The sequence below is a fragment of the Crocodylus siamensis genome, chromosome 4 (assembly GCF_052110815.1).
Source record: "Crocodylus siamensis isolate JL-2025a chromosome 4, ASM5211081v1, whole genome shotgun sequence".
Classification (NCBI taxonomy): Eukaryota; Metazoa; Chordata; order Crocodylia; family Crocodylidae; genus Crocodylus; species Crocodylus siamensis.
Window position 1 is genome coordinate 104140006 of NC_143398.1, and position 14939 is coordinate 104154944.

General features: G+C 42.0%; 1 protein-coding gene across 2 annotated transcripts in view; it reads left to right on the top strand.

Moving 5' to 3' along the window:
* WASHC3 (WASH complex subunit 3) overlaps positions 1-13300 on the top strand; it is a 29791-nt gene extending 16491 nt beyond the window's left edge. For both annotated transcript variants that reach the window (XM_090043236.1, XM_090043237.1), the window contains 2 exons: positions 6575-6639; positions 11616-13300. In XM_090043236.1, the coding sequence (XP_089899362.1) occupies positions 6575-6639; positions 11616-11700 (150 nt within the window). In that variant the 3' untranslated portion in view covers positions 11701-13300. The remainder of the gene's footprint in view (positions 1-6574; positions 6640-11615) is intronic.
* The last annotated feature ends 1639 nt before the right edge of the window (positions 13301-14939 follow it).

Below are 14939 nucleotides of genomic sequence, written 5' to 3' on the forward strand. Positions count from 1 at the left end.
TACATTGCCTGTGGCCTACAGAAGGCATATGCAGATATGAATGCACATTTTTTTTTTTCTGCCTGCTGGCGCCGCTCAAACTGTGCCTGTGCCTTCATGTTCTGGCAGCATGGACCCTGTTGTGGAGCTATGTGGGTTTGTTCCAGTGACAGAAAGCAACCAAGTGTAATCAGAGCCCTAGTGTAGCTTTATAGAAGTCCTCACATTAAGGAGGTGATGGTTTTGTTTATTCCAAGCTACAAACATTTGTGGTTTTCCTTAGAGATTAGTCAAATTAAGCTGATGTTTAGCTAAAGTGAGGCCACAGACTTTAAATAGTTTATTGTATGGAATTACTTACTGCAAGGCAAAGAGTTTTTTTGTGTGCCTTGCTTGTTCTTTTCTTACTTTCAGTAGTTTTATTTTAGATATAACTGAATTTTTCTGGATTTATAAGGTTTGGTCTGGGAAAATTACAGCATTCCTGTGGCATTTTACCAGTAAGTTACTGATGTTTTTACTGAACCCTAACTCCAATTTTAAATTAATCATAGGCTGAAAAATTTGTCTAGACCAGGGGCGGGCAATTATTTTGGACAGAGGGCCGCTTACTGAGTTTTGGCAAGCCATTGAGGACCACATGACAGGCAGCCCAGGGCAGATAAATGTTAATTTTTTCAATTTTTTAAGGGCTGCATGGGCCAGATAAAATGGCCTGGCGGGCCTCATCCAGCCCCCGGGCCACGTTTTGCCCTCCCCAGTTCAGACTCATCTAGACTAAAAAAAGTCAACAGCATTGAAGAACTTGTTAAACTTTTTTTTTACACAGCACTTTTGTCTTATGTAAGTGAACATAGTGATTGCTGATTTGTTGGTAATGAAAACTGAGGTGATCTCTCTAGTCCTAGTGTATTGGTTCCCAACCTCAGGGCGCGACCCAAATCAGTGTTGCAGGGGGTCTTCAGTAGGGTTGTGAAGGGCCTGCACACATGCACACTCACGCCCCGGCACGCCTGCCACTCCGGGGCTGCTGCACACAAAGGGAGCAACAGCAGCTCTGCTGCTGCTGCCGCACTGTGCTCCCAGAAGCCCCTGCAGCGCCAGGTCAAGAGGTCTGGTTGGTGGCCAATTTAGGGTCGCAGCAATAAAAGATTGGGAACCACTGGTCTAGTGTCATACAGTTAGTACAAATGTAGATTTTTTTTTTTGCTTGTCATTATGCTTTAAGCCTGTTACAGAAGGATTACTACTGAGGAGCAGAAGAAGTAGTTCACTTTTTATGCCAGTTCTTTCTTCTCTAAGATTGTCAACAAATGTGCTAACTTGCACTGGTCATTCTGCATGTTTTTGCATTAATATCTAACATTTATGTACTGGTTACACATAGATACTGGTCATTAATGACCTGGGCTAGGTATAAATTATTGTTAAAAAGGTTGTAGGGATGGCTTCATCTATGAACCATTCCTACCCTCTGTAGTTATATCTGTATTTAATTTTATATGCCAGTGATGGTAGTGTGATGCAAATGGCGTTTCTACATTTGAGCAGCGTCCTCCTTTTATGTTAAGGAACATTTTTCAAATTGTGATAGGGAATAACCCATTGGCAGAAAAATAGTTGAAAGAAATTCCTTTAAAATGATCAAATGCACCCGAATTAAATAATCTGAGTATTTCAAAAAGCAGTTGTGTGTGCCAGAAGGAGTTTATGTACTTATGAGCAGATTTAATTTTTGGTGGAACATTTTAAATTTAAGATGAGACATAGGAACCACGCAGCTTACCTCATCGTAAGTCTTTAAGAAATAGTCTGATAAGATATTTTGGTTCAAGACCACTTTCAGCCTCTTCATAAAACTCCAAGCTACCAGGTCATCATTCTTTAAAGAAGACTCTCAATTTCAACATGATCTTAAATTCCTCTTGTGTTGTTTGAGGCTAAATTTAATTTGATTGACAAATTCAATGTGTTATAATATTGGCTCAAAGATTTTTCACTGCATCAGATGAATAGGTGTGTGCTTGTTTTACGCTAGGCATCTCCTACCTTTTTTTTTGGTTTGTTTGTTTGGGTTTTTTTAACAACATTCACTTTTCCCTCTGTGGGAGCTGTGTTGAAAGACTATCATCAGCTGTTTTTATAACTATATTAGAAATTCTGGTGTACAGAATTCTGGAAAAAACATTACAAATGTAAATGCACTAATGGCTTTTCAGGGACTCAACTAAGGTAGGAAAGGCTTGCACTTGGATGCCTAGTAGGAGCAATAGGATTTGGCCTCAGGTTTCAATTTTACTTAGGCATGTCCTTGAAACTTCATGTTTGCTAACAAAACCAGGCCCCACAGTGAGTTACTCTTTATGATTATTGTTTGGAGCTGGGTAGGAACTCACACCATCTTACACCTTTTTAATAGATTGTAACAAAATCTAGGCTACTGTCAACTTTCTACATCAGCGGTAGGCAACGTCTTTTGGCCAGAGTGCCGAAAAACACCATAATGCCTATCTCGGAAGGTGCCAGAGTGCCGGCATGGCAGAAAAACAAAATGAGGGCAAGGAGTATGTGGCAGGATGCCCTGCTTGTGCCCTTTGCTCCCCACCCAAAGCCCTTGGCCCCCAGCCCTGCTGCCCCTTGCCCCCCACTTACAGCTGCTGCCCCTACCCCGCAGTCCGGACTCTGTAGCTGCTGAAGCCTGGGCTGCTCCAAGCAGGGCTTGCAGCCTCCTGCTGGCAGCAGCTCCCCAGAGTCAGGGCGGCTGCAGCTGGGAGGCTCCAGACAGCTGTGCCAGGCTCTGGCATCAGCTCCATACCCGTGTGAGCAGGCACGCTTTGGTGGAGGCGGGGCCTGAGGCAGCGCAGCCCCGGTCTCTCCCCCATTCCTGTCATGGAGGTGATGAGCCCAGCACAGCTGTTTGCAGCCAGCCTGCAGCTGCAGCTGCCCAGAGCCCGGGCTGGCTACAGACAGCTGTGCCCAGCTCATCACCTCCATGCCAGGAATGGGGGAGAGACCGGGGCTGCGCTGCCTCAGGCCCCTCCCCCACCACCTGCTCTGAGGTGTGCCTGCTCACCCAGGTGCGGAGCTGGTGCCAGATACTGGCACAGCTGCTTGGAGCCTCCCAGCTACAGCTGCCCCCGCTCTGGGGAGCTGCTGCCAGCCAGGATCCCAGGCTGCTCCCAGCAGGCAGCTGGCACGCTGCAAGCCCTGCTCGGAGCAGCCCGGGCTCCATTGCTGGCAGCAGCTACCTGGAGTCAGGGCTGGCTGAGGTGTGCCAAGCAAAATGGCCTCACGTGCCATGCTTGGCACGCATGCCAGGGGTTGCCGACCCCTGGTCTATATCAAAGGATTTTTTTAAGTCTTTTTTTTTCTGTAACCTTTTTTTAATACATGGGCAAAATCCCTTACTCTTACTCTCAAATGGTTAAAACTATTACTATAACTTTAAGTTGGTTGTTAATGCAAATGCACTCAGAGAAATATTACCTACAGGAACAGGACTAGCTTTTGCTGTTATGGTTTCAGGTTGACTGCACTGTGTACTGTCTTTATTGATACTGATACAGACATGCTTCCTTAAAACATCAGCCATATCTGCCACCTTTCTTCCTTCTTTTATTTTGCTTGCTTTGGATAAGCTGCATTTGTCCACTGCCCAAAGAATCCCACATTAATTTTCATTTAGTTTTGAGGTCTCCTATCCTTTCTAGACCACCAGTGACTCAGTCCCTAATAGACCAGAAGTTGGACCTTTTTTTTTTTCTCCCCCTTGACATACAGTGATCCAAATGACATTTCTTAACCCCCTGCAGCTGAGGTTGGCAAAGCAACAAGTCAGTCTTTATTAACACCCATTGAAACTCTGGAGTAGTTTCTGTTAGAACTTGCCTTGTAAAATGTTATGGGTCAAACTTCTGGAGCATTTTGCCCAGGAGGATGTTTAGGTTTTGCTGGTTAAGGTAAAATGTATAATGGTGGAAGTGCTTGCAATGAAAGGGGAGCACTTTTCTCTAAATGTTACCACACAAGCATTAAGTATTTGTCTATCTGTCCCCCTGCCATTGCGCATCCTAACTTGAATCTTCTTAGTACTCAGAGAACATATTTTAAAAGGATGCTTCTCTCTTTATGTCCTCTTCCCCTATCACATCATTTTAATAATTTCTCCAATCCAGTATCTCCTTAAAATGTTCTCTCTGACTTTTAACAGATACCCCGCCTCCTCCTTTGCCTGCCTCTTGGGTTCTCCAGTTCTGTCCTGCAGGCTTTTTTCCTGTGCCTCCTTTTCTCATTTCAGGTCCTTTCTTCAAGTGATCGTATCTACTTGCATGACTTCAACTTCCCATCTTTATGCTGGTAAATTGAACAAACTTACCAGTCCACCCCACTGATTCGCTCTCGCTCTCTCTGAATATGTTGCCAAACCCTTAATATAGTCTAAAATGAGTCCTGATATTTCTTCTCTAGTCCTCCCTATTCTCCTTTGTCTTAGCAGTGACAAGACTCTCCCTGGTACTGAACCCTCAGCTGGCGGGGATGGAGGAGAATTATTTCTGACAAACCTCTCTCTACCTTGTTCTGCACGTCCAGTCTGTGTCTTAATCAAGTTGTCTCTCCTTGCATATTTCCAACACCTTTTAAATGTTTTATTTTCAGTCTCTACATCTGAAATTCTTTCAGATACTCAATTTCGGTCTCCCAGTTCATTCAAAAGAGCACTGTTAAGGTCATCATCCTCTCTTTTGCTCTTGGCTCTGACACCCAGTGCCTCTTTCAGCTCTAAATCAAATACGTCTGGCCTTTGAGTTTGGACACTGGCCTAAAGCAAAACAAGGACCACTTTGGATCCTGCTGAGTCACTGAGTGGGCACTGTGTACTGTGGAGAAGGGCCAGCTGGTATGTGAGAATGGAGGAAGCACAGAGGGTTTCCTCATTCTCATTTTATTTAAATTGTTCTTTGTTTGTCATTCACTTTCATTACTAGTTCTGTGGTTTGTTTTTTAACCTTTTTTTTTTTTTTAAACTTATAATAAAGGTTAATAAAAGGCCAAAAAAAGGTTTCCCTCTCAGCTTCTCAATCTCTCTTGTATACCCCACTACTTGAAACCCTTCACTTGTTCCATATACTCTGCTACATCAAGTTTAGGCTTCTTGGTTTTGTTTTCAAGGCCTTATGTAAATGTTCCCTCGTATTTTCTCACTTTATCTTTTTTGTGTTGCACCTAGTCACATCTCCACTGCTGAGCGTACATCTTAGCATTTTCTGTCTCTCTTTCAGCTGCACCCACATTCCCTTTCCTGCCTCCCTTGCAAAGGGAACATTTTTTGTTAATTAACTCTATCAGCATTGAATGGTTTCCTGAAGACCCGCTTTCACCATAACATATATTAGAAACTAGCCATCTCCAAGTGGGTTAGGTAATATAGTAAGAACACCTGGACCCTGACTCCAGTGTGTATACCCTTCTTACTGCTGGTGGAAATGCACCAGTGGCTGGAAACAAATCAACTATTTTTCTAGATAAAGTTGATCTAGTTAAAATACAACTTGGAGAGACTGCTTGTAGCAATGAGAAGGCAATTCTTTCATTTCTTATATATTACATGATGGCCATTGCATAATATGGTATGGCCCAAAAAGCTATGTCATCTGGCCCACGGGGCTCCCCATGGTTCCAGAGGCTCAGCAGCAGAGGAACAGTAGTGATTTTAGTTGCTCCCAGAGCCATGGCAGTTAATGCTCCCCTGCCACCAGATTTTCTGGAGCAGTGGGGCATCTTGTGCTCCAGATGACCTGGTCCCACATCCCAGATTTGTACACAGCAACTGCATGCCCGTGGAAATCCAGCAGCACACTGCCCCTCCTTGGGATCTGGCCCTGCACCAGCCACTCAGCCTGCAGTGCTAGAGAGGTTAAGCCCCACTCATCTAAGAGAAGAAAGACTTGTATTCTGTTACCAGCACCTTCGACATCCAGTGCCACTCCCTGTTAAACAGTGTATTCAAAACTTTTTGTGCAAAATTATCAACTTTACTTTTAAACATATGTAAGTGTGATAACAATTTGTGTACCATGTCACCTGCCCTTTCTACTTTATTTCTCTGGCCTTTAATTCAGGGTGCAGTAACTTCAGGGATTTAGCAACACTGGATTTGATAAATCTTCACATCATTGAAAGGCAATTTTATAGAGAGTATGGCGATGGGCTTTTTCTCTGTGGCTGTTGGGAACAGGAATAGGAACAAAGGTCTCAGACTGGAGCAGGGGAAATTTAGGTTGGAATTTAAGAGGAACTACCAGACTATGAAGATAATAAAGCAATGGAACAGAGGTGTTGTAGAATCTCAATCCCTTGAAAATTTCAAGAGCAGGTAAGACAGACGCTTGGCTGCAATGGTTTAGTCGGGGATGATCCTGTCTTCATTGCAGGCTGGACTAGATTACTTCATCAGGTTCCTTTCAGCCCTATTTTCCTATGAACTGAAACTGATGCATTTCAATTAATATAGTAAATCACTGAATATCATCTTTTCTACTTTACTTATCTGTAGAAAGACATAACTTTTTCTACCTTTCTCCCACTCCCTATCCAGGGTGTTCCTGTTATGGCAATAAGAAACAAGATGATTTCTGAGGGGTTAGACCCAGATCTTCTTGAGTAAGTAATATTACTGTCTTTTAATTTGATGGGGCTAGTGCTTCTAGAGTTTCTTCTGCTTCATACAATGGTAATGCACTGTGAGAAAAGCAATGATAATGTTGAGCCCAAATCATAAAGCAAGCTGTGAAGATACCTCTGAAAGCTGCTGTTGGAATAATTTCATATAGTGCTACAACTTCCTAGTAAAAGTTGGTCAGGATCGAAAAAGTGGCAGAGAGTACATTTTTGGTTTTCTTGGTTTTTAAAGGTGTTTTATCCAGGATTGTTTTTTACTTTACAACCAAACTATTAGCACTTTGTTCGATTTTGCGTCTTATGTGATAGATGGCATGCTTCTTGCCAGATTCTTTACTTTACTAATGCACATAAATTGGCTGTCATCTTGACTTGAACTTGCAGTTCCAGAAATTTATAATAATTTTGAACGTAAATCAGCGGTGCTGGAACCTTTTTGTTAAGCAGGCCAGACGGGCCATGCCTGGTCCCTCCATAGACTGGATTTGGCCAGAAGACCCAATTCAGCACCCACAGCAGGTGCAGCAGGGCTCGATCCGGCTGTGCAGAAAGGGGCAGCTTGGTTTCAGTCCAGCTGTGTGGAGGAAGGGTTGTGGCCCAGCTCCAACTCACTGAGTGGGTTTTGGGATTTTGATGGCAAGGAAGAGTGGCAATATTAATTGCCACTGCTCCCCTTCCACCAAATTTCCCAATCCTTGTGGTGAGCCCCATGGGCCAGAGGTTAATTTAATGTTTAATAATTGATTTAACAAATTTAATGTGCAGGTTGGGGTGGATATTGAAAACAAAGATTCTATTCTATGAAGTCACTTCTCTGCCCATAAGCACATTACCTTTGGATTTCTCTTGTGTTTATAGGTGGAAGGAGCAGGTATAACTTTAGAATCAATGTAACTGTAAAAGAAGTTTACTAAAAAAAACTAGATGTTGTGTTGAACAGTAAGCTTCATACATAATGATTGCTAAACTGAATATGTAACACACTTCTGAGCCTTTTGCAAAAAAAAGAAAAAGTACCAAGATATCAAGAAGTCTGTTTCTTCTTTTTAATTTTGTGGAATGAGACTTGTATTTTACAACAAGCCTGACATGAAACAAACACTTCTTTGTAATAAGATTTACAAGTTTATCTTTAGGAATAATTGCTTAAACAGAACATGTTTATCTGATCCATAAAACTGTTAAATAAGGAAATGGAGAATAAAAGTGTAAGGGGAAAAAGGAGGTGAGGAAAACTTTGAAAATCCTAGATACTTGGCAAGTTCTTCAGACTTCTCACTATTACTTATTTAGAGAAAATTGGTAGTAGTCCAGGCTTCTAATCAAATTAATCTGAAAGAGAGAGTGTGAATAGCAAAATAGAAGCTAGAAGTTCTTAAAACAAACAAACAAAACAAAACCTGATATTGGTTTTTTTTTTGCTTTTAGAAGTACTTTAGTACACTCACTCTCCCTCCAACACTGACACTTTTTGATTGAGACAAACAGAACATTGTTTGGGATCAACCTCAGTCCCTCTCTAAGGTCCTACAAATCACTTAGGTGATTATTTTAAATTTGTTAATATGAAAATCTCTTTCTAACCAACTAATGTGTACAAAAAAAAACTATTGGTGTGGGGGAGGACGTATATCACCTGCTTTTAAATCTGCAAGCAAGCATTTTGATAAACTTGAAAATGCTAGAAAGTGTTTTAGTACCAAAAAAGGGCAGCCTTCTCTTTCCCTTTGTTTATCCACACAAATGTGGGGGTTTTTTTGTTTTGAAGTAAGGCTTCTATCTTACTTAACAGCCCTAATGCATGGCATTTCAGAGCACTATGTTAGGTCTTTGGGACAGTCTGGTCTGTTCTTCTAATTTCTACTTTTTTATTAATAAAGGTTACCATCATACTTTAGTTTTTTTTGCAGGCAATCTGACTTCTCCAGATGCTTTATAATGTCAGAGTTGACTTCTCTGAAGGCAGCACTTCCTTTCTGCACTGGAGAGAAAAGCCATTTCTAGTAGGGTAGAGTTCTCTTTCTTTGCTGTTGACCTCTTTGTCATCCATCTCTCTTGCCTGCTATTGTTCCACAACTTTCTGAATTCCATCTTTTCTTTCCATATCCAAATTTCTGTGCATGGCCCCCCCCTCCTTCTTTCTTGTTGTTCTTTACACTTTCAGAGGGGTATTTTCCTGCATTTTCAAATGTCAAGGCTCAGTACCTATCCCTCTGATCCTACCAAAGTTCCTCCTTGGTCAGTCTTCCCGGGTTAGATCTCTCCATAGTGCTTTTGTGTCCCTCCATTACAATGAAGGTAAAAAATAATGCTGAAGGGTGGCCTCTAGATGGATTTGCACAGGAAAGCTTTTGCTTTTCTAAAGGTATTTGTCAGGTACTTTAGAGTACTGCCACATATCTTTCGCACTTTTAAGCACCTAAATCAAAGCAAGTAAAATGTAAGAATTCTATGGCAAGAAGTGGGAGATGAGCACTAAATATAGAACTCCAGCACCATCACTGATATCCCAACTGCTAAGATAGTCTGTGTTTTGTCATATGTTGTATTGTAGATACCAGTTTACCATAAGCTCTTAGGTGTGGATTTTTAGATTCATGAAAACTAACTAAGAGGGAGGCATCTTCCATCATTTCATGTAGACTTTATGCGTAGTTTTGTCTGGATAGCTACTACATCAGTCTTGGAACCTGACAGATTTTACAAGCTAGGCAGTGTTAAGCATGGTGAGTTCTTGTGAGATCTCCAAGGAAAGTAAGGCCCCCTGCTGCCAAATTTGGCTTCTTAGCTGCCAGATTTCTGGACCCATGGAGAGCCCCAGGCTCTGTGCACTGGATGGGACACCCAATCCCAGCTTGCCAGGCTGGGCAATGACAGAGCTGGGTCCCTGGAGCCCAATTCTGGTGCATGGCAGGGTGGAGGGAGCAGGACTAGGTTCCTGGGACCCAATTCTAGCATGCATGGGGCAGGAGGAGATAGTGCCAGTCCCATAGGATCCAGCCTGGCACATGGGGGCCAGGAGGGGGCAGTGCTGGGCCCCAGGGCCCAGTCTGGCCCATAGACTGCCCCTTTGCCATTTATCTGGTCCATAGGCCCACAGCGTTGAGCACCACTGTCCTAGTTTATTGTCATACTCCAAGTGCCCAAAAATGTTGTAAGAACCAAAAGTAGTCACAGTCTGTGATGCCTGAAATGGGAGGATGTCTGCTTGCTTATTGTAGATCAGGAATTCCCCTGCAAGGTATTCTCTTGGCTCACATATCAGACTACTTCTCCTTGATTTTGGGAGTGGTGTCTACAAGTAGGCTACCTCAGCACTCATCCCAGCACAGCTGATCCAGCTCTAAAAATGATGTCCATTTATAGTAGGGATGGGCAAAATACAGCCCACAGGCCAGATGCAGCCCACCAGGCCATTCTGTCTGGCCCATGGGGCCCCTAAAAAATTTATATAATTAATATTTATCTGTTTCTGGCTGCCTGTCAGGTTCCTGGGGTAGTAGGACCCAAGGAAAGCTGACAGGACTTAGCAGCCCAGAAGCAAGGCCACCCCCCCCCCCCCCCCCCCCCCCCGCAACTGGAATCCCCATGCTTAGCAGAGCCTTCTGGTCTGGGCCTTTGGGGCTGTTCCTTCCCCCATGCGCCCAAGAGGGAAAGTCCAATAAGAATGAGGATGGGAGGGGGAAGGCAGGGGCGGGCCGCAGGTGATCGCCCCAGTCCTCAGGGCTGGGCCTAGCCAGCTCCTGCTGGATCCCACAGTCCAGCCATGCAGTGAGGAGTCACGTGGTGCTGGAGTGGCCGGCAGTCATCAGGAAAGCAGGGAAATGGCAGCTTCAGGTGGGGGCGAGTGGGAGCACAGGGACAGCTGGGCAGGAGTGCAGGGCCCGTGCCAGTGGCCTGGGGCCAGCGCTGGCAGGGCCCAAAGTGGGGCTGCTGGAGCACAGCGTCCAGCACCAGCTGTGCTAGAGGGGGACAGGGGTCCTCCGTCCCTGGCATCCCACTCTGGGCTGCACTGGCACTGCCCCCCACCCTCCGGTACCTGCTGTTTCGCTGCTTTTCTGCCAACTGCTGGCTGCTCCAGAACCACGTGGCTCCCAGCTGCACCACAGGAGCACAGGACCTTCACCAGTACCCCAGGGTTAGGAGTGGGGGTGCGTGCATGTTTATTCATAGGGCAAGTCCCACATGCACACCCCACCATACACATGTACCCCACATATACCCCTTTGTACTACCATACCCACAGATCCACACACACCCACATGCTCCCTCACCCCCCACACCCCCCCCACAACCCTATACCCCCCACAACTCCCACAATATACAAGAGTAGGTCTTCATTTTAAGCTATTGTGCAGTCATCTCTATGTACATTACACAAATGCATGTAAATCAGGACGAAAATATTTTTTGAAATCAAATTAATGAATGTTGTAGATGTTTGCTTTTTAGAATACAACTTGGTATCTTTCTGGTTCTGAGACAGCAAAACCCCTTGCTGAAAAGAGTACTTCTGGGGGCAAGGGGAGGGACTTCTGGTCACAGGGGGCAGGGCACCTGTCAAGGAGCAGGGCTACCCACGCATCCCTCAACAGCTTGCCAAAATTCAGCAAGCGTCCCTCTGTCCGAAATAATTGCCCGCCCCTGATTTATAGCCTTAGTGACCTAAGCAGTTTTCTGACAGGTTCCAAGATGTGCTTTCAAATTGACCTCTGCTAGGTCTTAAAATCTAATAACTTACAGGCTCTGAGACGTAATTCCAGTTGTGTGAAGTAATTATAATCAAAATTATAAACTCTTCAAGTATTAAATTGTAAACTATTGACTGACTCTTTGTATAAAATGTATTTACTTGGGTACAGATGGTAAATAAATGAAGCTATTGATAGTACTATGTTCATCATCATCTTCTTCCTGTTCCTAGAATTTAATCAGTATAATCTTTTTGTCACTTACAGGACCCCAAATGCTGCTGTTCCTGCTTGGGGAGATGATGTAAATGCAGAAGAAAGTTCTGATAGTGAATCTTCCTTCAGTGACTAAAGAAATATTTCAGCCTTTAGAAACTTCTGATAGATGGTGATGTCTGCAGTTGTATCATAATTGAAGATTTGTTACTCATGGAGTGTAGGAATATTTGTATACCAAATAGCTTTCTTCTGTTTGTTTGTTTTTTTTATGGAAGTCCTCCACATTTTCTTTCAAAAAATTTTAATGGGCAGCATGACTGTAAATTAATTTTACCATAAATATAGATTATAAATTCAGCTTGTGTGATAACATGTTATCTCAGAGTCTTTCCTCTTGCAGAAGTAAAATATATGCTATTCATATACAGGTTTCATGCAATTAATAAGGTCTTTAAAAAGCTGTTTGTATGATATTACTACATTTGTATATAATCATGTTTTATTTTTAATGTCTTTATGTTCCCCAGCTAGCCATTTAAGTAATTTTCTAAAATGGAATACTTTAATCTTGGACTGCTCCACTGTGAAGTCTCCTAAAGTATGGATTAATATGTACATGATACAGCAAGTGTAGCAAGGAAGAGTGAACTAATTATGGTGATCATGAACACTTGGAGTTCTGTTTCTAGCAAACTGATCTAAAAGTATAAGAGGTATTAGAAATTATCTTCTATTTTCAAAATGTAAACTACTGTTCCAACTACATGCTAAACTGGAGAATCTCCTGCTCTAAGAAGACAACTATAGATTAGTTTTATGTACGAAGATTCCATGGTTGTTCTGAAAATGGTACTGTAAAAGAATTAGTGACCAGAAGACTCTTCTTCTTCTGAAATGCCAGAACCTTTCACTGTTGGTTCACTGTGACACAGGTGGATAGCAACCAAAAGTAGAAACCACTTTCTGACAGCTGTTTGATTTATTTGAAATGAAGTGTGGTCTGTCTAGGTTGTTTTGGACAGGAAACCATCTCAGAATTGGTGCCCTTATTGAAAGTTTCAGTAAGGAATCAATAATTAAGTTTACATAGATAATCTAGCCTCTTGCTTCTGGAAGTGGCTTCTCCAGACCAAGTTTGAGCTACATTTTTGGCAATAGAATTAGGAAACTAATTTTGTGCGTGATTTACCCAAAGAGCAAACCTGTTTCCAGAGCACTTAATTCACTGCATGGACCAAAGAACATGAAATTCTTTAAACTCTTGCATGGTACCAAGTATTTTACATCAATGTCTTCACTACGGTATATTTGGTCTCATTGGGTTATAAATTAATTCTTATCCTCAAGTCTTCTAGTGTGACTATAACAGTGCTACCATGCTGGTGAGATCATTTAAATATACTTCTGGGTTTTTTCGCATTTGTCGTGAAACAGAAGAGGCAAGACCTATAAGTATAACTGATTACTAGGCAATATGTCTGCTTTTATTAATAAATCAATAGCTTTTGCCTTGAGCAGCTATTTATGCCACTTTACTCCAGCAGGTCAAATGCACTTTCATAAGAATAACACGTATATGAACAAAATGGACAGAGGGAAATTGTATATCTAAAATTTATGAATGAGTAAATGTTAAGAAATTAAGTTTAAACTAACTTGAGCTAACTAACATGTTTAGCAAAAGATAAGAAGTATTAACATACATTGGCAATAAATAGTTATTTCAAAACTTATATGTATGTTGTAGTGGTCTTTCAAAACCATGTAGAGAGAGAGAGCTGAGCATGTACTAGCTCCTGAGGGTCTAATAGTGTCTTCAGTCTTGTTTTAAGTTGATGGCAGCTGTAGGTGCCATACCATTTATTTATTGATTGCCTGTTTTAAACTTCTTTGAGTAGTTCATACTTTGTCATCTGAAAGAGCCAACAGTTACTGGGCAGAACAGATCTTCAGAGAGGAATAGTATGTGGAATATTAATAGCCTTGGGGCATTTATACATGTGCTCCGGGAAATGGGGGAGAAGGGGGTGGCACTATAATTAAGCTGCACTGGGAGCTGCTGTAATTAAAGTGCCTGGAGCATCATGTGTATCAGTATCCCTGCACTGAAAATGGTGGCGGGGCACTTTAACTAAATCTTGTTTGATGAGCTTTAGACAAAGTGCCCCCGCTGCCATTCTTCAGCACTGGATCACTGATGCACATGACACTGGAGTCTGCTAGAGTGTAGTTTATTAGTATGCTCCAGTAGACTCTATTAATTGCTTGGGTTTTGTTAATCTGTGTTAACCCAAATCAAACATTTTTTCTTAGTCTAGACATAATTTAGTTAAACTTGTATTACAAAAGAGCTGGTATCAACCCTAGGAAAAATATCATATTAGCATTAGATTTTGATAGTCTGAACCCTCTCTCTCCAAATGAAAACTTTTTCGAAGATGAATTTAGGATTGTTTCAGGTTATCTCTAAAAATCCTCCCAAAAAGTCTTGAAATACCAATCAATATCCTCATAGCAGACATTTTCATACAGTTTTGAATTACAAGTGTATAGTAATTCAAGTCTACTCCGATGCACTGTACAGTGCATTGGAGCAGACTCGCTGCACATGTATAAGTGCCCTTGGAGAATTAAACTGGAAAGTTCTAGTAAGCATTTCTCCTGGTCATAATGGCACATTTTACACTGGGAGAGGTAATCCTGCTGGTAGCCAGGACTTAAACACTAAATACTTAAAGATTAAAACAAGTATCTGAAAGTATATTGGCGGGCACTAAGATTTTGAAGTATGGAGTTTGAATTATGGACATTACAAAGAACGGGAGTCATTCTCCACTTAAATGTGGTCTTATCCTGTCTGAGCTTCAGTCAGTGAACATCCTAGAAAGACGTGTATTATTGTTCTATTTCTATTGGACGATGGTTTTTTCAATTAAATCTAAATGGTAGTAGGGAGAGGAGTCTTGACTGTTATTTCTGTCTTGCGCATTCAGAAGCAACCTATGTTGTAACAGTGCCTAGATTGCAGGCTTCTGTCGTGAAGAGCAGATGACCTTCTTAATCCAGGCAAGGTAACATAGTGAGTGCATCTCTTCTAAGTAATATTTTATATTATTTATATGTCTTCCTCACTCTGCGTTTACTGGACACTAGTAATTCAAAACTGTATGCAATGTCTGCTATGAGGATATTGATTGAAAATGTTGTGTCTAAAAATCCTTCAAAAAGTCTTCAAATACCAAACATGAATTAGGATTGTTTCAGGTTTTCATTTGGAGATAAAGGATTCGGACTGTATCGATTCCTAGCCTTAATGTGACTTTTTTTTCTAGGGTTGATATCAGCTCAGTTTGAATACAAGTTTAACTAAGT